The sequence below is a fragment of the Barbus barbus genome (genome assembly GCF_936440315.1).
Source record: "Barbus barbus genome assembly, chromosome: 41".
Taxonomy (NCBI): Eukaryota; Metazoa; Chordata; class Actinopteri; order Cypriniformes; family Cyprinidae; genus Barbus; species Barbus barbus.
This window is the reverse complement of record NC_136719.1, coordinates 1,658,698-1,683,751: the sequence shown is the minus strand read 5'-3', so window position 1 is coordinate 1,683,751 and position 25,054 is coordinate 1,658,698. Positions and strand designations below refer to the sequence as shown.

Genomic DNA, 25,054 nt, shown 5'->3' with positions numbered 1-25,054 from the left:
TGTTTTCCTCCTACACTGAGCCATAAATCTCCACTTCAGTAGCACTTACACACTTTATATTTTTATTCCTATAGTCTATATCCTGAAGGTTTTTACAGAGGGATTTGTCCATATATAATTTTCTTGATTATACACAACATTTTATTCCCCCAAAAATTGTGAAAATATTTTGTTTTCCGTCTAAGTATTTTCTGAATTATGGAGTGACAAAACGAGATTCAAATTTCCAAAATTCCCTCTGTAAAAACTTTTGACTCTAATATATAAAAAAAAATTAACCCAAATTTTGAAACTAACTTGATCCAGTGTTTAGATTTTTGTACTAGAATTGTATGCAAATTAGGGTTAGGGTTTCATTAAAATATGCCTCATTTGCATATTTAAACCTAACATTTTAGAAAACTTGTAATACAATTTTTTTTTTGTAATTATCAATGTAATTAATCAACTAGGCAAGTGGGGGGGGGGGGGGGTTGTGTTGTGGCCTTCACCACAGTTCATCTGTCGAGCTTCATCACTGGCAAACAACAGGATTAGCACTTTTTCCAGTTTTTTGTAGTTTGTGTTTGTATCGCGTATAGTTTTAGTGCTCGAATGATTCAAACGATCATCTAAACATCTAAAATGATTCTAAATTTATGAACCTTAGAGCATTTAGCTAACTAGTTTACCGATTCATTAAATTTGTTTATGTATTAACTTTGTTTCAGATGGTCTCATAAAGTTCTTTGGAAAATAAAGGGAAAACAAATCAAATGAGATCCTGACAACTGTTGACAGTAGTTATAATATAAATGTGGATGGCATGTCAATGATAAATGTTTGTGTTCATAACGAAATCTTAGCATTTGATTGCATATTGGCAAATCTGAGCACTGTTTATTATTTTTCTCTAAAGGATTATACGTATTGGAGAATCATCTGGGCAGCAGGAGACTGTCCTGCACTGATCAATCTAGTGTGAAATCTTTGGCACTAATTTCAATAAAATTCCAGTGCATAGACATCATCTGACTAGCTGGAAAAACCTGCAGCAAATCTGCCTGGATGAAACAGCTGGATATATGAGACCCTGGACCACAAAACCAGTCGTAAGGGTCAGTTTTATGAAATTGAGATTTATACATTTATACAGATTTATACAGGACAATATTTGAAAATCTGGAATCTGAGGGTGCAAACAAAATCTAAATATTGAGAAAATCTCCCTTAAGTACATGAAAGATGTTTCTTTCTTATTAAATGTAATGTTATTAGCAATGCAGAAGACAGATTTTCATGTTTTGGAGTTTTTTTGCAGAGCAAGTCATGTTAGAGATGCAATGCACAGAATCACAGTAATCACGGTAGGAAATTAACAAAATATCTTCATGGAACATGATCTTTACTTAATATTCTAATGATTTTTGGCATAAAAGAAAAATGGATAATTGTGACCCATACAGTGTATTGTTGGTTATTACTACAAACATACCCCAGCGACTTAAGACTGCTTTTGTGCTCCAGGGTCACATCTAGTGCCAAAATCACACCTGAGCGGTGTGAAATGTAGTGCACTCCAAAGACAGCCATCGCTGATAAATGAACTATTAAAATGCAGATAATTCTACTGTAAAACACATAAAGCAATGTCACTCATGATGTTCAAGTATCAGTGCTTTGACAGCTTTACTATAGGATATAGAGTTCATTGTCTTTTGTTATTGGGCTGTTTGCATTAGGTGGGATTGTGATGGTCAGTGGTCTGATGGAAACTGAGGGGTCTGTGTTTGCTTTGGCAGCTCCACTGATACAAACCCAGCATGAACAGAAAACCTCAGCCTTCTGCATGCTTACTGCAGACAAAACACTCATGTGACTCAGTTAGACCAACAGAAAACCTGACTGAAACTAATTTGAAGAATAAAAAACAGAATTGCTGCAAACTGATGCCAAGAAAATGTTACATTGAGGGAAAATAATAAAAGATCATTCAAATCGTGCAGTGATCAGCAATTCCCAACTATAGGAAAACCGAAGCTCTGAATTTAAGATTTGAGCTGACATTTAATACTTAATGTTTAAATCTACACGTGAGCATTATTAATAGTCATGTTTGTCTCAGCATACAGCTCAATAAAGAGGGTGCCTTTGAAAGGAGTGGCAGGTTAAACACTGTTTCTTGTGCTGATGATATTGTAGAGACTGTCTGAAGAAATGCCATGAATGAGCACATATGCAGACAAACAGCAGACTGTCCAGGGTCTCAAAGACATCATTTCATGTGTACTGGCTGCCCTCTAGTGGTCATACATGCTATTCAGGGAGAGAAAAACACAAATGAAGAACAATGAAGTGAAATAGATATCTTTAATAAAGCGGAATGGTCAATATTTCTTTCGGAGGATATCCAGATGCTGGAGTATCTGATGAATGCAGTCTGACAAGACACGATTAGGTTCATGTGAGAACAATATAAAAACTGCTGTTTCAAACATATAGCGGCCTGCGGTGTGTTTAAGAGTGGAAGTGGATGGGCCGTGTGAAGCAGCTTCAGTCCAGGGTGACTCCCTCCGGAAGCTCCACCACCACCGGAGCGCATTCATCAAGATCTGCATCAAAGTCCCAACGAAACTTTTTGGTCAGATGGACTTTAAATTTTTCTGCTCTTTTCCGTAATGTGCTGTCGACTCCGGGACTGCTGGCAAACTGGAAGAAGTCCTGGGATGCACCGATAGAAAGAAAAGATATTAAAAACATCAGTTACACTAAAAACAGCCACAATTTGGTAAATACGTAATGTGCATGCTGGCTGACAAACACCAATCTTTAGTCATGAGAGCAAACATGTCCGGCTTTAAGCCAGCTAAAACACTTTGACATTTATATATACTATCTTTTAAAGGGGTGAAGACCTTAATCGTGCGGCATATAAGAGGTCACTGTTCCATTAAAACAAGCCGCAAGTTTCATAGCTTAAACCATCCTCTTCCTGACTCACTGCCAAAAGCACACAGATCTCATTATAATCACTGACGCGTTCTTCACTGGATACAGAAGGACCTGAGTGTCAGGAAGAAGAAAAGCATGGTTTTATATGGATAATAATGTTATTAAACCCTTAATCACATGCGATATCAAGGGGGCTCATACAATGATAACAGAGGCAGTTTACTGACAAGCCTTAAAGGAGCAGCCGCTTTAAAAGGTCTTGAAAATCAGAATTTCTGTAAATATATGTTTAGATTTTTTTATAAAGAAACTATTCATATTATATTTATTATTAGTAAACCTCAAGAAATTAAAAATAAAATAAAAAATGTCATGACCACTTTAAAATTTAATTACAATTATTGAAAAATTAAACATTAACAATTAAACATATTTGGACTTTACAGTTCTCCCATGTCAGTGACCATTACCTATATAAAAATAAAATCATGTTTAATCTTTTTTTATTTTTATTGTTTTTACTTTATTTATAGTTATTTAAATTTGACATTTATGTTTATAATTGAATTCATTTTTAGCTTTTAATCAACTCAAGAAGCTCCCGCAGGTCCCTCATGAACCCCTGGGAAACATTTATGAAACATCATATGAATAAACATTATACGTGACCCTGGACCATAAAACCAGTCATAACGGTCAATATTTTTCATTTACGGTAGGAAATTTACAAAATATCTTCATGGAACATGATCTTTACTTAATATCCTAATGATTTTTGTCATAAAAGAAAAATCACTAATTCTGACCCATACAGTATTGTTGGTTATCGCTACAAATATACCCCAGCGACTTAAGACGTTTTTGTGCTGCAGGGACTTATTTACATTAAAATCAACATGAAATGCCTATTTCAACCCCTTTTTAATTCCATAATGTCATGTATTTCCACATGAAACAATAAGCAATGAGGGGGGAAAGGTAGGATGGGAACTGATTAGATACAGATCAAGCCAAACCTGAAGATGAGTTTATAATGAATCACAGAGGACTCCAGTACAACTAAACCTGTACTAGACTCCAGTACAACTAAACCTGTACTAGACTCCAGTACAACTAAACCTGTACTAGACTCCAGTACAACTAAACCTGTACTAGACTCCAGTACAACTAAACCTGTACTAGACTCCAGTACAACTAAACCTGTACTAGACTCCAGTACAACTAAACCTGTACTAGACTCCAGTACAACTAAACCTGTACTAGACTCCAGTACAACTAAACCTGTACTAGACTCCAGTACAACTAAACCTGTACTAGACTCCAGTACAACTAAACCTGTACTAGACTCCAGTACAACTAAACCTGTACTAGACTCCAGTACAACTAAACCTGTACTAGACTCCAGTACAACTAAACCTGTACTAGACTCCAGTACAACTAAACCTGTACTAGACTCCAGTACAACTAAACCTGTACTAGACTCCAGTACAACTAAACCTGTACTAGACTCCAGTACAACTAAACCTGTACTAGACTCCAGTACAACTAAACCTGTACTAGACTCCAGTACAACTAAACCTGTACTAGACTCCAGTACAACTAAACCTGTACTAGACTCCAGTACAACTAAACCTGTACTAGACTCCAGTACAACGTCCCTCACCTCCGTTTGAGGGACATGAAGGCTAAAGACGGCTGGATATGACTGTATCCCAGTGATATAGCATCTTTTTCTAATCTTTCATTATTCTAACCTTCATTATATTACTGTTTAAAAAGGCCATGTGTAAACAGCTATTTGACTATTAATATTAACCAAAAGCTTGTGTGTCTTTGACATCAGCCATAGTGAAAAAAGATTCAGGGATGGAGCAAATGATTATATTTTGATGAAAGATCACATTTGAAAAATAAATTCTGTTTATGCTTTGAAATGTTGCCGCCTGATGAATTATGCTCATCAAAAACATGCATTACTAAAGTAAAAAGGCTATTTTTTGATTTGATGTTGACTGTAAGATGGCTTGATGTTTGGGCTGAATTGGAGAGGGGAGCACCTGAAGTGTGGTGGTGAGGAAGTTGTTCTGCGACACGATATCCACAAAGAAGTCCGGAGGGATTTCTCCCAGCTGATGGTAGAGGACGGCGATGAGGCCCAGATACAGCTCCTTCCTCTGCTTCATGGCCTCCTCAGAGCGGCACAGCAGAGCCAGCAGGCGCTTCCAGTGCTCGAAGGCCTCGTACACATTCCCAACCAGGAAACAAACGAAGGCAAACTGCAGCTCTCCTGCAAACAGAGACACTCTATACTTCAGTATTTCAGTGCACACATTATAACTAGATTTATACATTCCCTGGAGAAAAATTCACAGTATTCCTTTAATAAAAGTGATGCTTGAGCAGTGCACAGAGTTTACCCTGTTTAAAATGTATTAAGTGGTGTAACTATTTCAATTACTTTATCAAAGTAATGTCTATCTTCATTTATAGAGTTAGAGAGTCAAATAAAGTTTTATGATTTTTATATAAAAAAAACAAAAACAAACATCCTTTGAGATTTAACAGGACGTTCAGCAACCGATGCTCACCTAGTACACCGAGAGGCTGCTCTTTATAATGCCTCTCCAGCACAGAGTTGAGAGCGTAACTCCAATCCATGTTACACTGCGTGATCTGCGCAGGTGTGGCCCCGGGAGGGTACGCCTGTGTGGGAATGGAGGAGAACCGCAGCTCCGTGCCTTCCCTCTGCTTCATCCGGGGCAGTCTGTCCAGCCCCTCCTTCATGCTCTGACACTCCTGATCATTGCGGGGCAGGTTCTGCTCCTCACGGTCTCTAGTGTGGGTCAGCTGCAGCTCCGGGATCACGTCGCTGAAGGCGCACACCCTCCCGCTGAGGGGCTGCAGAGCGGCGGCCAGCTCCTGGCTCAGTCTGTCCGTCAGGGAAACCCACTTGCGGAGAGTGTCGTAGGGATAGGGGCCCAGATAGCCATCCAGCTCTCTGAGGTTGGCCCGTATGCGCTCGGCCTCCTCTGGGTCCCGTGAGAACTCCAAATCTTCTTCTCTCTGGTTCCAGTGGGCTACAAGCACCTCCCGGGGTTTCAGGGACAGAAACAGGCCCATTTTGGGGCCAATGTCCCCACATGCTTCATTAGAGTTGGCGGAGCAGTAGTGGAGGAAGTGAAGCCCTGGAGGAATCATCTTCACCCCACGGAACCGAGGGCCCAGGGTCCAGCTTTTGTAGTCGAGTCCCAACACCGATCCCTGAGGAACACCAAGTAAAACAAGCGTGGCTCCTTCTTCAAATAAGCCCCGAGCCACCTCGGGGTCCATATCTGTGCCTGCCATATCTGTTTAAAATAGATATCACAAACATATTACTATAGTAAATATGACTGGACTCTCATTACAATGAATGGAAATAACAGTTTAAGATATTATCGTTTGTCTGTCATGTAATATCATTTTGTCAGCTTTAGAAAGTTGTGGGTTTGAAAATAATAAATTAATTAAATATAATGTAAAAGACTTGCGTTGTATTAATGAATTATTAAAGTAAGGCACTGCATGAGTAAGATAGAAAATGTGTTTCGAGAAAATAATATAAATAAACAAGCAGCAACAGCAAAACGGGTGTAAAAATGATGTCGTTTAAAAGGCTCAAAACTGATATTACCTAAACAACTGCGCTCAATCACAAATCCAACATTTTACATAAAGGCCATGTGTGAATCAAGAAAACAACTTCCGCTGAAGGCGAAGCTAAAGACAAAATAAAAGCCCTACTTTAGTTCAACGCTGTTATAATGACCTACAAGCACAACGTTTGTAATTTAGATATTTATAGATACTTTGGCATACTTCTTTAATAACTCTGTGATGTGGGGAGCCCATAATCGCGTTTTATTTATTTATTATTTTGCCGAAGTGTTGTATAACAAAATCCTACATAAATTCAATTTTCCTAAATGAAATAAGAAAAACGTATTAGAATTGTATTCGGCTGCTATTTTCTACAGAACAATGATTTGTTTTTATCAAGATTATCTTCTTTTTTAAATTCTCTCTTTTTTTAAATATTCATACAAGCAAATGGAAAAAATGTAAGCCCTCCTTTAATATATTTCTTTGTGAGTTTGTGAATATGCTTCAGAGCTTGTCTGAAACTCAAAATATTTATTATTTTAGTGTGTTTTTATTTTGATGTGTTCCTTGGTTTGTTTGTTTTTTTTCTCTCTCTTTTCCCTCATTGTTGCTGTTTTTGTTGTGAGTATAATAATTGTTATTTATGTTTATTATTTGAATTATTTATGGTGAATGTGCCTTATGTTGATGGAAGTTCCCTGTCTTATGTTCAATTAGCAAAAATAAGTAAATAAATAAAAATGTTTTGTTGTCTGTTGCTCCGACGCCTGCGCTGTTCGTCGCGCGCTTCACCGCTTCCGGGTCAGACCGTGCGCGGGTGTGAGTGTAGCAGGGCTTCGGAGTGCGTTTCCCCGAGATCTGCTTCACCTGCGCGTCTCTGCTCTGATCAGGAGCCTTTGTCCCCCGCGAGAGAAGAGCGATGGGCTTCAGGAAGAAGAACAAGAGTCCGCCGGTGCTGAGCCACGAGTTTGTGATCCAGAATCACGCGGATATGGTGTCGTGTGTGGCCATGATCGTGCTGCTGGGGCTCATGTTTGAGGTGATTGTTTCCTACACCACCATCACCATCATCATCATCATTTACTCTGAAACTCACAACATAACATGCAAATTATGTTTGAGGTCTTTCATGTTAAAATCATATGATAACATGCTGTTGTTTATATTATACTCTCATAGTAATATGTGCATCACATTTTATTTAATTCTTTACTTTTATATGTAAATAACAACAGGATTGTCACATGTCAGGTTATTTTTGACTCTTGCACTCATCACATAATATCATGCATCAGTGCAGTCTGTTGTATTGTGCTACATATAGACACCCTCTTCTATCCTAACACCTTGGTGTCCACAAGTGTTATTTGCATATTTGATTGAATCATGCTGATTAGATCATGAAAGCATAAAGTGCTTGATCACATGCTCTGGTTTGCTTCCTCATTACAGTACGGCAGCTGACTCTCATACAGACAGAGCTGAGCTGATTAACACTCTTAACTGGCTTGGAAAAGCTTTATAATAACAGCTGAAGTCATTTTGATTTTAATTTGATCATTCGAGTCACTGATTCTGTACTAATATTGCTGCAGTTTGTATCAGTAATGCTGTGAGCTGTTTAATGCGTGGCTGTTAAACTTGTGGTTTTTGCATCTCGTTTGCAATATGTTTGTGTATACTTGTTTGTATTAATATGATCTCTTTTTTTTTTTGCAGGTGACAGCAAAATTTGCAATTCTGTTCATCACAGTGCAGTATAATGTCACACAAAGCCTGGATACAGGTACGATCACGATCTTTCAGTCACGCTTATACTAGCACACAAATACAATATTACTGCAAGGTGCAGTCATCAGAGCTGAAATAAAGGCGACCAATAATTAAATAATAGACTCAGCGAGTTCAGTAAAAATAAATGGCCAACTGTGACTGAAGGATTCTGTGAAAACATTCATTTCGATTCTAATAACTAATGCAAAGCATGAATTCACTCATCACTCATCTAAAGGTGTGTTTTACGGCCGTTCAAATTTGGAATTACTGACTGCTAATATGAATTTGGTTTATTGATTAATATAAATTTGCATGTTATTGTATATGTTTTATCTGTGACTTAGTAGGTCATAGCACTCCATAGAGCCAGAATTTAACTAAATCTGCCATACAAATTATCTTTTGGAAGATATATATGACCCTGGAGCACAAAACCAGTCATAAGTTGTATATTTGTAGCAATAGCCAAAAATACACTGTATGGGTCAAAATTATTGCTTTTTCTTTTATGCCAAAAATCATTAGAATATTAAGTAAAGATCATGTTCCATGAAGATATTTTATACATTTCTTACCATAAATATATCAAAGCTTAATTTTTGATTAGTAATATTCATTAAGAACTTCATTTGAACAACTTTAAAGGAGATTTTCTCAATATTTAGATTTCTTTGCACCCTCAGGTTCCAGATTTTCAAATATTGTCCGATCATAACAAACCATACATCAATGGAAAGATTATTTATTCAGCTTTCAAATGATGTAGAAATCTTAATTTTGAAAAATTGACTGCTTTTGTGGTCCAGGGTCACATATTTCAGGCAACTTGGATTACAACTGTAATTGAAGAAGAGGCAAAATAAATGTAATGAATGGAATGGTTTTAGTGAGGAGTATCTACAGACGCGTATCGTAATTCTAGTCAGCTGAATGTGTTTTTCTGTGGCTCGTGGCATTTCTCCGCTCACCCAGGTGGCTTCAGCCGTTCGTCTTTGTGTGATGAGATGAAATGTCGAGGCATCACTGGTCTCGCAACTTCTCCAGTTGAGACAATTAGCGGAAAGCGTCTCTAAACGAACCCCTAATGAGTGCATAATGAGTTGAAATGAGCAGGCTTTCATTTTATCCGCTTGGTTTTGTTCAGATGCAGAAGACAAGCCTGAGCCTGTCAACTACTACAGATACGGTCCCAAGGACATCGCCACTGTCTTCTTTTACCTGCTCATTGCCATAATTCTTCATGCCCTGATTCAAGAGTACATACTCGATGTAAGTAATGTCATGTATTCTCTGCTATTTTAGCTTATCTGAGTATTTAAGATTTTGTACCTTTTCCTGATCACTAATCAGATGAGCATGTTTGCACAAAAGCTCACAGCCCCTTCTGTTGAAGCTCTCAATGCTCTTTAGGATGTTTTCAAATCACGCTGGACAATCACGGCTCATGAGGACCAACCTCGCTCGAGTCCATGTTGACGTTAAGAGAAGGGGACACACATTTCATTTAGCTGTACTTGACTGTTTTCACTCAAATTGTTAGACTGACTGCATAATTTGTGATTAAAAACGTGTATACGAGGTCGGAAGGGTTTTTTTTTTATGTATATTAATGCTCACCAAGGCTGCGTTTATTGAATCAAAAATATAGTTAAAAACACTGTTGTAAAATATTATTACAGTTTAAAAGAACTCAGATTTGTGGCTCAAGAAACTTATTATAACAGCTGTTTTTTGTCATTAATAGAAAGTTCAAAATCACATTAGTATGACAGAATCTTTCGGAACATTTTATACTGTCACTTTTGATCAATTTAATGCATCCTTGCTGAATAAAAGTAGTAATTTCTTTATAAAAAGAGAGAGAGAGTTTTTCACTGACGTAGAAATTTACTATATACAGTTGCATGCGAAAGTTTGGGAACCCCTTGCAGAATCTGTGAAAAATATTAACAAAATAAGAGATATCATACAAAATGCATGTTATTTTTTTATTTAGTACTGTCTTGAGTAAGATTTCACATAAAAAATGTTTACATATAGTCCACAAGACAAAATAATAGCTGAAATTAAATAAATATACAGTTATTCCCACTGTATGTGTGTGCAAAAGAATGTTGTACATGCACATGCATTTATATAGTCAAGTCAATATTATTTGTATAGCGATTTTAACAATGCAAATTGTGTATTGGAAGCAGCTTTACATCAGCTTGATATAGCGCTGGGTGGTTTTATATCAGCTTTACAGTATTTAGACGGGGAAATAGTTTGTCGAAATAGTGTCATTCTCCTCTGGCCAGACAAAATCAGCAGTTTAAATCTAGCACGCTGGGTAATGTCTGCACCTGCTGATGTTATATTTTTGGTAATTTAGCCACTGTATTAAATAAATACTTGGGGTTGTGTTTGTTTTCTTCTAAAAGAGACGTAAAGTGAGCAGATCTAGCAGTTTTTAATGCGTTTCTGTAGGATAGGGTACTTTCCTGCCAAGCAATACGAAATACCTCTAATTTAGTTTTTCTCCAGCTGTGCTGCAATATTTCAAAGCCACTTACATCAATTCCATATGACAGTATTAAATCTAGAGTATGATTTCGACAATGAGTAGGTCCTGAAACGTGTTGTTTAACACCAATGGAGTTTAGACTGTCTGTAAATGCTGATCTCAACGAATCTCTTTCATTATCACGTTCCGTATAATAGAATCGCCAGTAACTAGAGCACTTTCATCAGGTTTCTCAGGTTTCCCACTGAGTGGGGAGAACCTGTTTGATGTTCTGATCGGAACGGAAGAGTGGTGTTTTGACCCGCAACTAGGTATGAGACCCGCGTGATTGAAGAATGATTTGCTTACCACTGTTGTTTGATGAACTTGTGAAAAACAGAGCGAGGGGGAAAAAAGAAAACAATAATAGACGCCATTAGAAACGCGAATGAAACCGCGAGTAACAAGCTAACCGGCTAATATGCTGCACACGCGCTGCACTCACGGTTTTAAAAAGCGAACGATCAAATTAGTTTGATAGATAATATCAGAAATATGGTGGGAATTAAGTTATATCACTTTAAACAACAGAGTCAAAGTAAGATTCAACAGAAAAGTGAAGCTACACGGAGCTACAATCGCAAACCTCTCAGCAGCACGACAGACAGAAGCAATTTTGTTCTATCAAGGATATGGTTTGTGCTAAAATATTGTGTATTTTATTTTTTCTCATTTATTACTTGTCAGATCAGGCCTTGCTACTAAAGCCCATGTCAGACAGTTCTATCAATAAACATACTTGAAACTAATTTGAATTGTCTTCAGATTGCTCTTCATCTCTCAAGGCAGTAACCTGATTGTGTTTCAATAGAAAATCAATCGTCGGCTACACTTGTCCAAAACAAAGCACAGCAAGTTCAATGAGTCGGGACAGCTGGCCACTTTCTACTTGCTCTCCTTCGTCTGGGGCTGCAGTATCCTCACCAATGTAAGAGTTCTGCTCATGACGTCTCAGATCTACCCTGCCCTCATGTGTACACAGACTAACTGACTGTTTCTTCAATCAACAGGAGGAGTTTGTGACAAATCCAACTTTTCTTTGGGAAGGTTATCCTCACATCCACATGGCGTGAGTGTGAAGTCACGTGACGCATTCATTCTGACATCCATGTTTTTCCATTATTTTGTGTGAAATGTTCACGCGATCAGTGTTGGGGAAAGTTACTTTTAAAAGTAATGCATTACAATATTGCGTTACTCCCTAAAAAAGTAACTAATTACGTTACTTGGCTACTTTTTATGGAAAGTAATGCATTGCGCTACTTTTGCGTTACTTTTTAAATATGAGCAGGGCTTGATTGTTTTTAATATAAGAAGTTCTAATCATAGCAAATATAAAAGCCCTTTCACACCAGAAAGAATAAACCTCAGTTTGAAGGAAGAGTAAATTCACGTCTGTACAGTAGAACGCAGGAGAAGGTTCAACACTCTTCAGCAAAAAAAAAAACAATGAAGCACAATTGTTAGTTTATCTAAAGTGATTTTTGATTATTAGTATGGTTGAACTGGATCATCAAAGGTCAACAGCAAAGACATTGGTTAACATTTGTGTTTAGCATATTTAATTATTGCAGGTTTGCGTCATATTCTGAGTTTGTCGTTTTCCCCCACCGTGGCCCTGCCCCACACCCCCCAGATAAAATATGTTCCCACTGCTATGTTTTTGGAAAGTTTCTGGAAATTTACCAGAAATGTTTCACCCCTTTGCAACCCTAGGTATGACAGGGTTGTCCTTGTTCTTTAATAAATCTTTTAATACATGACTCGCCAAGAGACTCATCTGGCAAATCTGTAGTGCTTTTGTAATTAAGCAAACATTTGTGACCCAGGACCACAAAAACCAGTCATAAGGGTAAATTTTTCCAAATTGAGATTTCTACATCATCTGAAAGCTGAATAACTAAGCTTTCCATTGATGTATGGTTTGTTAGGACAATATTTGAAAATCTGGAATCTGATGGTGCAAAAAAAACTAAATATTTAAAGTTGTCCTTTTAAAGTTGTCCAAATGAAGTTCTTAGCAATGCATATTACTAATCAAACATTAAGTTTTGATATATTTATGTTAGGAAATTTACAAAATATCTTCACGGAATATGATCTTTACTTGTGATTATGTGCACCGTTGCGGATCACAAGCTAATCTACAACCCTCTTTTTTTTGTTTTGTCTTGTAGTTTCCAAGTCAAGTTTTTCTATATCTGTCAGATTGCCTACTGGTTCCATGCTCTTCCTGAGCTGTATTTTCAGAAAGTACGAAAGGTAAGGCTTAGTTTTTTGCCATATATATATATATATATATATAATTTATTTACTTATTTGAAGCTGACAGAAATGGTTTCTAATACAATATGGTTGTTGTTATACATTGAAATTGTTTATTTTTGTTTTTAGGAGGACATTCCACGTCAACTTTACTACATTTGCCTTTATATATTTCACATCACTGGTGCCTACGTCCTTAAGTGAGTGTTTTCTTAAGTGAATTTGCTTTTAGAACGAAGGTAGTGATAGACCTCAAGACCTCGGCTGTCCCATTTCACATGAAAATAGTGAAAATGAATATTTATTCAGCATTTATTACAGCAACAGTGTAGCCATTGAGACTGAATAGCTCTGCAATTCCCATACATTTTCTGAAATGAGTGATCACGTTTCGAATGTTGGTAAAGTCTAAATGTTTTTGTTTTAGACGTTCCCGAGATCAAGACTCCAGCTTAAGGGTGTGCGATATGTATCATCTGCAATAATATCATAATTGTTGTTTAAACAACGTGCAATCTTGAACCCCCCCCCCATGAGTTTTGGCTTATATTTATATAAAAACAAAGTTAAGCAATATCACATCAGCAGAAGTGCTGTTTTTCCCAGATATCAGCAGGATTGTGAATGTTATAATGATTTTTCAGTAAGTAAATATTTTGACTTACATTTTAGACGCCGTATGTTAAATTTGGTCTTTTTTTTGCTTTTTGTCAATGAAAATTTCTTAATGAAATCACAGCAGAATTGTTTTGCGTCAGTGAGCAACACATACTCGTATTATACACTGAACGAATCTGTTTTGAACACACAATTTTCATGAATGATTCAATGAATAAGTGAATCGGCCATATAAAGGAATTGTCTGAATGAATGACCCCTCATTAAGACCTGATATTGGTGGTTTTAGTTTCATTGTTGTTTTTATCATTTCATAATAACAAATAATTAAATGGTGTAATAAATACAATGCAAATTGAATGAATTCAGCTCTGAGCTGTTTTAAACAGATGTGTAAATGCATCTAAATGCCACATCAGATGTCTATTAGCATTTTCAGATGATCCATACATCCAAGTAAAAAAAAAAAAAAAAAAACGCTATTATAATGGTAAAAATCTCCTGAAATTCAATTTAATGGAGCAGCTATTACCTCGTAGTGGAGTTTAATTTCTGTCACTACTGTGAACTAACCACTGCACAGAATATGAACATGTGGTTGTTTTTATAACAGTGCGTGGTAGATGAGTGCAGCACTAGTGGTTACTTCATAAGGAACCAGTTGGTGGACGTGTGCTTGAATTATTGAAGAGTGACTCTGACTCGTGTGTCCTCTCTCAGTCTCCACCGTCTGGGTCTGGTTCTTCTGGTGCCACATTATCTGGTAGAGCTGCTCTTCCACGCCTCGAGACTCTTCTACTTCAGTGATGAAAACAAGCAGAAGGGGTTCGTTCACTTCCTAACTTGAGAGCTCACATTGTGCTTATTTCCACGTTTTTCTTGTCATATAATCTTAGAATTGTATATGATTTCTGCCTGCTTAGTTTCCCTTCCTGTGCTGAGATCTTTTGAATTGTTCAGACTGTTGTTAAGAGGCCTGGCCTGCGTTTGCATCTTAGGTTCACGCTGTGGGCTCTGCTGTTTGTCATCACCCGCCTCCTGACGCTCACCGTTTCTGTCCTGACGTTTGGTTTTGGCCTGTCCCGCACAGATAATCAGGGATTCTCTTTAGCAGAGGGAAACTTTAATGTGCTGACTGTCAGGTAAGTCAGCTTGGTTTCACACATGTTTGCCTCTTCTGTGATATTTACTTGATTTAGCAGACAAATACATTGTAATGAGAACATAACGGCAGAAGAGGCTAGTCCATGTTATGATGTAGGGGTGTGAACCTACACTGCTTTCACGGTTCGATTCCAATTACCATGTCATCGATTCGGTTCAATTCGATATCATGAGGCATTGACGGTGTACTGCATCCTCAATTTTCAATTTGACTTCATGTATATAATTTTGTCAATAAATACAAGCAGTCACACACATGAACTGAACCTTTAATATTACCTGCTCAAAGAAAACACGCTTCTTGAATGCATCAAGCACAACTCAAGCCTGGGCACAGAAGACAACAGGAGCATGTAGAGTAAATACTAAAAGTGCGTAATGCAAGGGAAGTGTACTTTAGTACTTGTATAGTGCACAGGGCTCACAAAATTTCTAAATCCCTGGTATCCCTTCGGGCAGGTACTCTTCAGATTTTGGTAGCCTGAAAATAATTTAACTAGCCCAAATAAAATAGACCATAAATGTCAATCAAAAACTTTCAATACACAAATATCAACAAATATCAAGGAAAGAGTTTTATTTGACTATTTACAAGGTATCTGCAGAATTCTTAAATCTATTTAAGGCAATTTGAAAAATAATTTCTTATACCATTTAACGTATTTAAAAACCTTAAACTCTTCAGTTTAGTTGTATCAAATTTAAGGACCCGTGGAGCAATGTTCCCTCTAATTATATTTGTTGCTGAGCAAAACTTCTCTATTGGGTGGACACTTCGGTCACCTGAGCAAAAGCATTCTTTACACCAGACCTAAATGGTAGGATCAGACCTGATGTAACTAAATGATGTTCATTTGAGGTTAAAGAGAAAACATGTTTACTGAACAATACACTGCAGCTCAACAGATTGGATCAATAAAGTGTTTTACTCAGTTTTCTTCTGCTCATCAAGACTGTATCTATTTGATTAAAAATACTGAATGTTATTTCACTAAATAATATTGTGAAATATTGCAATTTAAAATAAATGTTTTCTATTTTAATATACTTTAAAATGTAATTAATTCTTGTGAAGCAAAGCAGTATTTTCAGAGTCACATGATCCTTTCGTAATTATTCTAATACACTGATTTATAATCAATGCTGGAAACAGTTTTTATTTTTTTATACTGTATTTTTGGGACCTGTGATATTTTTTTAAAAATAAAAAGTTAAAAAGAACAGTGTTTAGTGAAAATAGAGATTTTGTTACAATATAAACTATTCAAAAGTTTGGGGTCAGAATTTGTTTTTCTTTTTTAAAGATACTAAAAGTTTAAAGAAAGTTAAATAAACTTTATTCAGCAAGGATGTGTTAAATGGATAAAATTGATAGTAAAGACTTCTATTGTTAGAAAATATTTCTATTTTGAATAAATGCTGTTCTTTTAAACTTTTTATTAATCAAAGAATCAAAGAAAAAAGTAACAGGTTCCAAAAATATATTAAAGGATTAGTTCACTTTTAAAAAACATTTGCTGATAATTTACTCACCCCCATGTCATCCAAGATGTCCATGTCGGTACTTCCGCCTACCTCAACCGTGACCTTTTCAACGTAATTGCGTATTACGTGACGTCATGAACGCGCATCACAGAACAGAGCAAGGCGAGCATTTGTGCTTATAAAACGTAAACTTTTTAATTTATTTTTGAAATGACCGATGGTTTCGCTAGATAACACCCTTATTCATCGTCTGGTATCGTTTAAAGCCCTTTGAAGCTGCACTGAAACTGTCATTTGGACCTTGAACCGTTTGGGTCCCATTGAAGTCCATTATATGGAGAAATGTTTTCATCAAAAACCTTAATTTCTTTTCGACTGAAGAAAGAAAGACATGGACATCTTGGATGACATGGGGGTGAGTAAATTATCAGCAAAAGTTCTTTTAAAAGTGAACTAATCCTTTAAGCAGCAGAACAGTTTCAACACTGATAATAAATCAGTATATTATTATGATTTCTGAAGATCATGGGACACTGAAGACTGGAGTAATGATGCTGGAAATACAGCTGCATCACAGAAATAAATACTATTTTAAAGTATAGGTATTAAAATAGGAAACCAATGTTAGAAATTGCAATAATATTTCACTATCACTGTTTTTTCTGTATTTTGGAAATGAATACAGCCTTGATGAGCAAGAGACTCAAAAACAAGGTCAATTATTTATCAGGTTTATAATATAGGACTAACATATATTATCAAAACAAACTATTTAAACTGATAGAATAGAATACAAACTGAAGCAAAACTTAAGCTGAGATCTGTAAGTTAAATATATAAAGGTGAACATATGAATTCTTCTATAGCGGTCTAAACATGGTTATGAAGTACAGTTTGTACAATACTCTTGTGTGTGACTGAACATGTTTCAGAGTTCTGTTACCCATCCTCCGTTATTTCCAGCACTTAATCAAGCCACTCTTCTTTAGTCCATGAGGACGTTTGTCTCTCGTTTCTATGAAACCGGTATATCGTTCTCTTTCTATGAAACCGGCTCTAACTCTGTCGTGACATCAACTCTACAGCGGTTTGCCCGAGCATTGCTATTCTTTCCCTTTTACTGGCGGCATTCAATCAAAGCTTCCCAACTCATTTGTGTGCGCGAGGCACATTATTTCTTCTGCGCGTCCGCGGTGGAAGAAGAGCGCGCTCAGCTTAGAGGGAACACTGTGTGGGAGTCCTGTATTTAAGGCCTGTCGGGCAGGCAGTGATACATTTTGGTAGCCCGACTGGAAAACACAATAGCCCCGGGACGTCAGGCTAGCGATTTTTGCAAGCCCTGGTGCAGTGTACTTGTAAAACACTTAAATATTAACCAGTTTTATTAATTAGTGGTATTACCCCCTGCATATTTTATTTGTGCGTGACATGATTTACACACAGCATGTCTCTTTTCCAGGTCCCATAAAAGCCGAAATGTTCCCAGATGTCAGCTTTTAAAGTAGTTGGAGCATTTTTAATTGCTCGCTCTCGCGTCTCGCCTCTTTGCCATTGTATGCTACTGCAGCAAAGCACATATTTGACAAATGACGTCAGAAGCATCAGTATGTTATGGTCTATTACTGAACCAATACCGAATCGTCCTCGTCTGCGTCGCGATGCATCACAGAAATTATTCATTTCAACACCCCTATTATGTAAATCTACATGACCAGTGTTCTGTGGTATTAAGCTGGGCACCATCTGCAGATCAAACAACACTGAAAAACTCTGTAAATCCCAGCTCAGATTTGAGTGTGTGGTTAAACTAGCCTAGAGCACCATCTGCTGTTAAAAACGAATCTCAGAATCGATTCCAGAATTGCGACGCATTCAGAAAATCACAGAATCGATCCACGAATCGTTTTATCGTTCTACCCCCAGTTTGCACACAGTTGAACTCACAGCTTTTCAAAGTGTACTCACAGACTTATGTGCACTATAGAGATTTGTCCTTGTCCAGTGTCTGGACTTTTTCTCTCCAAATGTTTTGAGCAATTAAAATGTCTTTATACTTGTTTAAAATAGTTACAAATGTCTTTTAATCCACTTACACATGCGCTCATCAATGCGGGTGCTTATCGTTTTTGCCACCTTCAGTAGTTTGTTCTAGTTCCGTGTCCTCTTTCTTTTTCGACAGTGAAACAACAGCCTGGTTCAGTGTTGACACCTTGTGGACAAACTGAGTACTGCAAACTCTGAAGTGCATGTGAGAGCTGCATTTGCATTGTTCGCACGGTTTAAAACAAATGGGTGGTGCACGTACAGTACGCGCATATACTGTTCTGATGACGAATTCATGTCATGTGCGCATACACACCCAAGCGTACATGTAATAAGTGATGCATACTTTGAGCTTGACAGTAACGGATCAGTAAGAAGTTCTGGTAAGTGTGGTAATGCCGTAAAAAACCTTAACGATACACATCCCTAGTGTTGACCTGCTGGGCAGGATTATGATTGGATGTGGTTTTCAATTATCCATGTCTCAGACGTCCACAAGAATTGTATTTGTATTCTGGGGTCATCAGGTTAAACAGCAGTCAGAGCTTCACGTCAATAGCATAGCAGGTTGGAAAACCCATGAGGCTGAATGATCTCAGTGTAGCTGTGTATATCAAGAATAGGAGAGGGCCAAACACTGAACCCTGAGGTATGCAATGGTTAACTGATGTGACTTAGCCCTCCCATCCAAGGATCGAACAGTGAGGGTAGGACTCAAATGTGAGATAATCTGAAGCTATATTGATGTATTTGTGAATGATGATCTCTCTTTTAGGATGACATGCCTGTCAGCCATCTGCCTTACCCAGGCCTGGATGATGTGGAAATTCATCAATTTCCAGCTGAAGAAGTGGAGAGAACAATCTCAAATCCAGGCCAGCAAGAAGAAAGCTGTCAGCCCGAAAAGCAGATCCAGCAAGAAGGACTCTCGAGGTGAGTCTTGCCTGAAAGTCATTTGTCATGTAGATTAGAATATGTTTTGAAAGAACCCTATTTATATTTAGTGCTCTAGACGGTACTCTTCAAATTGCCTATTCACAAGTGTTGCACTAAAAAAAACTAATTTTAGTAAGTGACACCTCTGTTCCTGGAACATTTCTGGTTAGTGATTCAAACTCATTCAGAACAACAGCAGTAGGCTCTTCATTCATAGTGACTTGTATCAGTAAGATTAACATGATTGTCATGTCAGTATTGAAATTGGGACCATGACGTTCAGTGGCTGAATGCATGGAAAAGATTAAAATTAAGATGTTAAGATTTTAAAAAATTAAACCACAACCAGACGCTCCATGTAGCAGTGAAGAGGGACTGCTACAGTGTTGTGTACAGTATTAACAACTGTAGGATATGTAGCACATACTTGGGTAATGGTACAATATACCAAATGGCATATGTTTCATGTTTACATTGGGCACTCCCCGCCAGGTGCGATATTCTGATTGCTTGTATCTTATTTTTAAGCCCATAAATAACTTACTTGTCGTAATAAATTTATATTGTAATGTACTTATATTAATACACAATGTTCCAAATTATGCAAGTAACACAAGTAGGGTGCATATTAGGCATATTAAGAAAGATTTCTGTCAGACAAATTAATGTTATTAAAAGGGCAGCTATAAAAAAGCCACTGTTGAGCAGAAAACAGGTATTTAAAGCTGCTGGCATCTCTGGAGTCCCAAGAACCTCTTGGTTCAGGATCCTTCAGAGGCTGGCACTTGTGCATAAAGCTGCATTTCGACCACCCCTAACCAAAACTCACAAATAGAAATGTTTGCAATGGGCTCAGAATTACATGAAGACTAATTTTCAATCAGTTTTATTCACTGACGAATGCCGTGCTACACTTGATGGTCCAGATGGATGGAGTTCTGGATGGGTGGTGAATGGCCACCCTGTTCCAGCAAGACTGAGACATCAGCAAGGAGAGGTGGTGGAGTGATGATTTGGGCTGGATCATTGGGAAGTGAGATGGTAGTGTCAAAATGACCTCTGCTAGATATGTGGAGTTCCTAACAGACCATTTTCTGCTATGGTATAGAAAGAAGAATCGTGTCTTCTGAAATAAAATGATTTTCATGCAGGAAACGCACCATCCAATGCTGCAAAAAAACACCATTGATTCCTTGATTGCTATGGGCATAAAAGGAGAAAAAATCATGGTGTGGCCACCTGACCTCAATCCTATTAACCTGTGGAGCATTCTTAAAATGAAGATCTATGAGGGTGGGCGGCAGTATACCTCCAAACAACAGCTCTGGGAGGCAATACTGGCATCCTCAATGAAATACTGCCAGAAAATATACATGGACTTCAATGGATGAGAGAATTGTCATCTCCAAGAAGGGTGCATATAACTTGAACTGTAAATAGGTTTTTAGTTTTAAATTGTTTATTTTTGGAAGAATAATCTGTCCATACAGCAAATATGACAGATTTATGTTTTGAGTTCATTATAACCCATTGAATGTTTTCAAACTGCATTCTGCTAAATTATTTGGAACAGCATATTTTGTGGAGGGGGTTTCCAAAATATCAAAACTGTTGACGTTATCAGTTCTTTCTCATGTAATAACATTCTCATTGTAAAATAATAATTGAGGATCAAATTAATCCTTAATCATACTGACTGATTTAGAAAAACAAACACAAATGGCATGTGCATAATAATTTGGAACACGGTGTATAATGGGACTTGTATTGGTTTTAATGGAAACTGTAATGGACTCAGTAGGTCTCTACTGGTAACTGGTCACCTTCTATTGGTGGCTTGTTAAAACTAATAAATCCTAATGGAATATGTCCCAAAACACACTACAGGAAACCATTTTTTAATGGTTAATAGTTTGTAATGGTATTTGTAGTGGAAGCCATTAAAATTTGCTGTCTAAAACTCACTAGTATCGGTGTCATTTACATAAAGCTCAGACGTTCATGCTGATCCACATTAGGATAGGTGGTAGTGCATCATATAACACCTGTCTGCCATTGGATTGAAGAACTTTGAGCTTACTAATGAGTGCACCTTTATCAGTTTCATTAGTTATAATAAGAAAGATTAAACAAGGGAGCAATTTAAATATTCCTGAACTTTCCTTTGAGAAAATCAGCATCTGAAGTATGAAATATGCTTTCATCACCTGTCTTCCTGGGTAAAACACAAGATAATGGTAGACACCTAAATGTTTGATGCATGTTATATTGGTTGTGTTTTGGTTGTAAAAATACTACCAGCTACCATGCTTCAGCACCAGACACGAGCAGTGGCATTGAAATCTCTTTATTTGCTTAACCAAATGATCTTTTCTTTCTCCTTGACAGGGGGTTCAGTCAATGGAGTCATGAAAGCAGATGACAAGACGTCGCCAAGAGCAAGAAAATCTAAAGCCTCGTAAGAGGAAACCGAGAGCAGGTGCCCAAGATGTGCTGCTCTGTTTCCACTCTGAACTGTAGAAAAGAAACCGATTTGATAACTGCGAACAGAACCACAGGAACAAACTACGGCATGGTTCAGGTTTATTTGTCTGTTTCTCCTGTCTGCATCTTTAAAATGAACTATATAGATTTGTAATCAATCATTATATCATATGCGTGTGACTTTTAGCAAGACTGAGAGGTTTTGTGATTGACGTGAAGGGAAGGCTCGCTCGTGGAGTTGTCCAGGATCTGCACGACGGAAATGTTTCTGTATGTTGGTCTTGCTCAGAAGATGAAGCATTTATCCGGCCCTGAACACGATTAAACCCTATTCGATGTGATTTCTGCGCTTCTTATGAAACACACGGTGTGGACCGAAGCGTTTGAGAAGTGTGCTTTGTTCACCTTTAGCTCCTCAGTCCTGTACGCTACTATGAAGCTCCGTGAGAAACCCCAATATGAAGAGGCTGAGGTGGCCAAGGACTGCTACACAACTCGTTTTTACATGGCTTTTAAATGACCTGAGCTGTGTGATTGGGGCCTTGGTGCTTATCATGGCTACCTTACGGTTATCGATATAATCCATAACACATGCGTCAATGATGATGTCGCTTTTAGTTTCAGTTGCAAAAGCCTCGGAGCTCATTAAAGATTTTACTGTGACGTTGTGTAAGTGTGGATTTCATCTTCAATGCAATGAAAGCCAGCCTTTTGTTTCAAATTCTCGAGGTTTAGAGCGCAGGAGAAAGTTATATGTGCAGGTGTACTGAGTTACACAGACGTTTATGAAGCCCTGAAGCTCTGTTTTTATGTGAAAAGTGTTGGAACATCACTCTTTCAACACTTTGTGGCCTTTTTCCTTGCGTTTGAGTGATCTGCTCTGTTATCTGGAACTCTCTGGCGGACCGCATCTGTCAGCATGTAGTTTATATGAAACATACGATTCTTTAAGTGTCCTTAAGCTGACAAGTAGAAGTTGTTATTCCTGGGTTTGAGCACTGTTGCGTCGGTGTTTATTAGTGTGAAGAGGGAGTTCGTTGAAATGCTGTGAACGTGTGCATGTTGCGATCTGTGGAAGATCGGCCTCACTGAAGCATTTGATGCCTAAGAGCAGAAATAAAACCGTAGGCATGCAATCAAAAGTGGCCGTCTGTTAAACGTTTACTACTACTATTTTCTTTTTTGTATAACCAAGTGTAAAAGCAAGAGACAAACTGCCAGTTTGTTTCATTTATTTTGTGAACCCTGTCTTAACACACACACACACACACACACGCTGTGCACCAGTTGCCAAATTATATGAAAGGGACTTGCTGCTCTCTCCCAGTTACTTTGGTATTGTGTGTACAAGTTAGAAATCTTACTTGGTTCTCGGTTCAGTTTGAAGGTCAAGTGCCTAAATCTGGCGGCAGAACTGGGTCCGAATCAGTCAATGGTTTGCTTTAAAGAGCCCAGAGTCAAAGATTTCATAGAAACCCTCGCCGTGACCTTCGTAACACACAGAGGTCATTCTGCTGATAGTTAGCTAATTCTTGAAATTCATCAAACTGTTTCTTCTCTAACAGATGTCTGGAGGACATGTAGAATTGATAAAATACTAAACTCCCACGTTTACACCAAAATGATATTGGTTTTGTTTTTGTTCCAAACCTCTGATTAACCCCTATTTCAAAGTAGTATTTTTTTTTTTTCATGTTCAGGAGGAAACCTTTTTTATTTATTTTTTTGATTGCTGACTGAATGATGTTTGGCAAACTAAACATGAAAGGAAAATAATTATATAGTAATTCACTACTGAATAATTGTCCGATTTTTAAACTATTTTTATAGCGTTGAACTGTTGAGATGATCATTATTTAGAGCATATAACTATTTTACTGCTTATGGGTTTATTATTTTTATACTGTGTGGGAGGAGCTTTCTACCATTTCAGTGGGACTGCAAATGATTATACTGTTGGTGACTATAAATATTGTGAAAAGATGCAAACGTTACTGCCGCTTTCCCTGATTTGTCGCTTGTTTTGAGTTTTTAATTTGGGATATGAACAAGTCTGTAATCTGTACAAGTCTTAATTTAGTTTGTTTTTGAGTATTGAGTAGTGACAATGAGAATAAACTGTTCTGTCATGTGAGAGACTCTATAACTGTGGTGTTTTGATGTGGCTTAGTTTTGATTTTGAGTATATAAATGATGGGGGGGGGGGCTCAATTCACAAATACATGTTTTTACTATATTGTTTGCAGTGATCAGCCATCATAATTATTCTGAAATATCAAATGAAAAGATGCACCAAAGCCTTCTGGATATCAGATACACAGAACCCAAATTATTTTTCACCATGCTTTACGTAGTATGAGCACTTTTCTAATGCTTGCCTGTATGTTGAGATATATTGGTTTTTATATCAAATGTTATATATGTATTTATGCAAGTCTGTGTGATGCTTTTTGTATGTTTGTCCTTTGATTAAATCTTTTGCTTAACCCCAGTGTGAGCATGTATTTTGTTCATTGTGACCCCTATAGGCCTGTTCTGCTGATGTTTATACTCCTCTCGAGGAGAGACTGCGTTCTGATGTCCAAAATAACATGCTCACATCAGCACAAAGCATTACATCTATAATACTGGGAAAAAAGGCATTTTGATAGATTTATTTTCTTCGTACCGTGCACAAATCGCCGTATTCATTCAAGATGGGCAGACTATAGTGTATACTATATAGACTATAGCGTTCACTGAATGAAACTGCTGCGTGGACCTTAAGCTTGGTTCATGATTTGCTGCATGTTAAAATGCAAATGTCTAAAACTTAAGACATTTCAGAAAAGCAAGTTTGTGTGAAGTTTTTTTTTTTTTTTTTTTTTTTTTTCCAAGTCATCAAAAGATGTTGATGTTTATGAATGTCAAGCTGTAGACTGAAATAATCAAACTTTTCATGTGCCTGTATGCATAGTATATTCTATTTATTTATTTTTAGGAGTGTAGAAATATTATTATACTCTCCGAAATGATACTACGCTGACGCAGAGACGAATTGTTGAACAAAGTCAATATTTCTGCGTAAAGTATTGTGGTTTTTTGGGTCGACAGCTTATAAAAACCTAATTCTGGGTTTTTTAGCTTGTTTGTTGTACACATTGTTACACAGCAGCTTTGCATAAA

The 25,054-nt window shown here is 37.3% G+C and overlaps 2 protein-coding genes across 3 annotated transcripts; one reads left to right on the top strand and one right to left on the bottom strand.

Annotated features, from left to right (window-relative positions):
• Positions 1 to 2,335: 2,335 nt before the first annotated feature.
• On the bottom strand, positions 2,336 to 6,686 carry LOC306860252 (protein AAR2 homolog). 2 transcript variants are annotated; one of them, XR_013783370.1, is made up of 4 exons: positions 6,605 to 6,679; positions 5,520 to 6,278; positions 4,564 to 5,218; positions 2,336 to 4,455 (listed from the first exon to the last, which is right to left on the bottom strand). XR_013783370.1 is itself a non-coding variant. In XM_079401854.1 (4 exons), exons 2-4 carry the CDS (start codon positions 6,274 to 6,276, stop codon positions 2,533 to 2,535), a joined length of 1,155 nt encoding a protein of 384 aa, XP_079257980.1. In that variant the 5' UTR covers positions 6,277 to 6,278; positions 6,605 to 6,686; the 3' UTR covers positions 2,336 to 2,532. The 2 variants fall into 2 exon arrangements, 1 of the variants encoding a protein (XP_079257980.1); XM_079401854.1 differs by having other exon boundaries at positions 2,336 to 2,700; positions 4,989 to 5,218; positions 6,605 to 6,686.
• A 670-nt stretch (positions 6,687 to 7,356) lies between these two features.
• On the top strand, positions 7,357 to 24,379 carry LOC306860980 (translocating chain-associated membrane protein 1-like). Its single transcript, XM_079403014.1, has 11 exons — positions 7,357 to 7,612; positions 8,293 to 8,359; positions 9,494 to 9,618; positions 11,706 to 11,822; positions 11,905 to 11,963; positions 13,072 to 13,156; positions 13,289 to 13,359; positions 14,498 to 14,602; positions 14,776 to 14,919; positions 19,245 to 19,402; positions 21,794 to 24,379. Exons 1-11 carry the CDS (start codon positions 7,493 to 7,495, stop codon positions 21,865 to 21,867), a joined length of 1,125 nt encoding a protein of 374 aa, XP_079259140.1. The 5' UTR covers positions 7,357 to 7,492; the 3' UTR covers positions 21,868 to 24,379.
• The last annotated feature ends 675 nt before the right edge of the window (positions 24,380 to 25,054 follow it).

What these genes read in the sequence shown, in the direction of transcription:
- LOC306860252 (XM_079401854.1), bottom strand. Translation starts at nt 6,276, where the DNA reads ATGGCAGGCACAGATATGGACCCCGAGGTGGCTCGGGGCTTATTTGAA. An exon ending in GCAGCCTCTCGGTGTACTAG is followed by an intron (nt 5,219 to 5,519) that starts GTGAGCATCGGT and finishes CTCTGTTTGCAG; the next exon opens with GAGAGCTGCAGTTTGCCTTC. An exon ending in TCCTCACCACCACACTTCAG is followed by an intron (nt 2,701 to 4,988) that starts GTGCTCCCCTCT and finishes GGTGCATCCCAG; the next exon opens with GACTTCTTCCAGTTTGCCAG.
- LOC306860980 (XM_079403014.1), top strand. Translation starts at nt 7,493, where the DNA reads ATGGGCTTCAGGAAGAAGAACAAGAGTCCGCCGGTGCTGAGCCACGAG. An exon ending in ATTTTCAGAAAGTACGAAAG is followed by an intron (nt 13,157 to 13,288) that starts GTAAGGCTTAGT and finishes TTTTGTTTTTAG; the next exon opens with GAGGACATTCCACGTCAACT. An exon ending in TTTAATGTGCTGACTGTCAG is followed by an intron (nt 14,920 to 19,244) that starts GTAAGTCAGCTT and finishes TCTCTCTTTTAG; the next exon opens with GATGACATGCCTGTCAGCCA.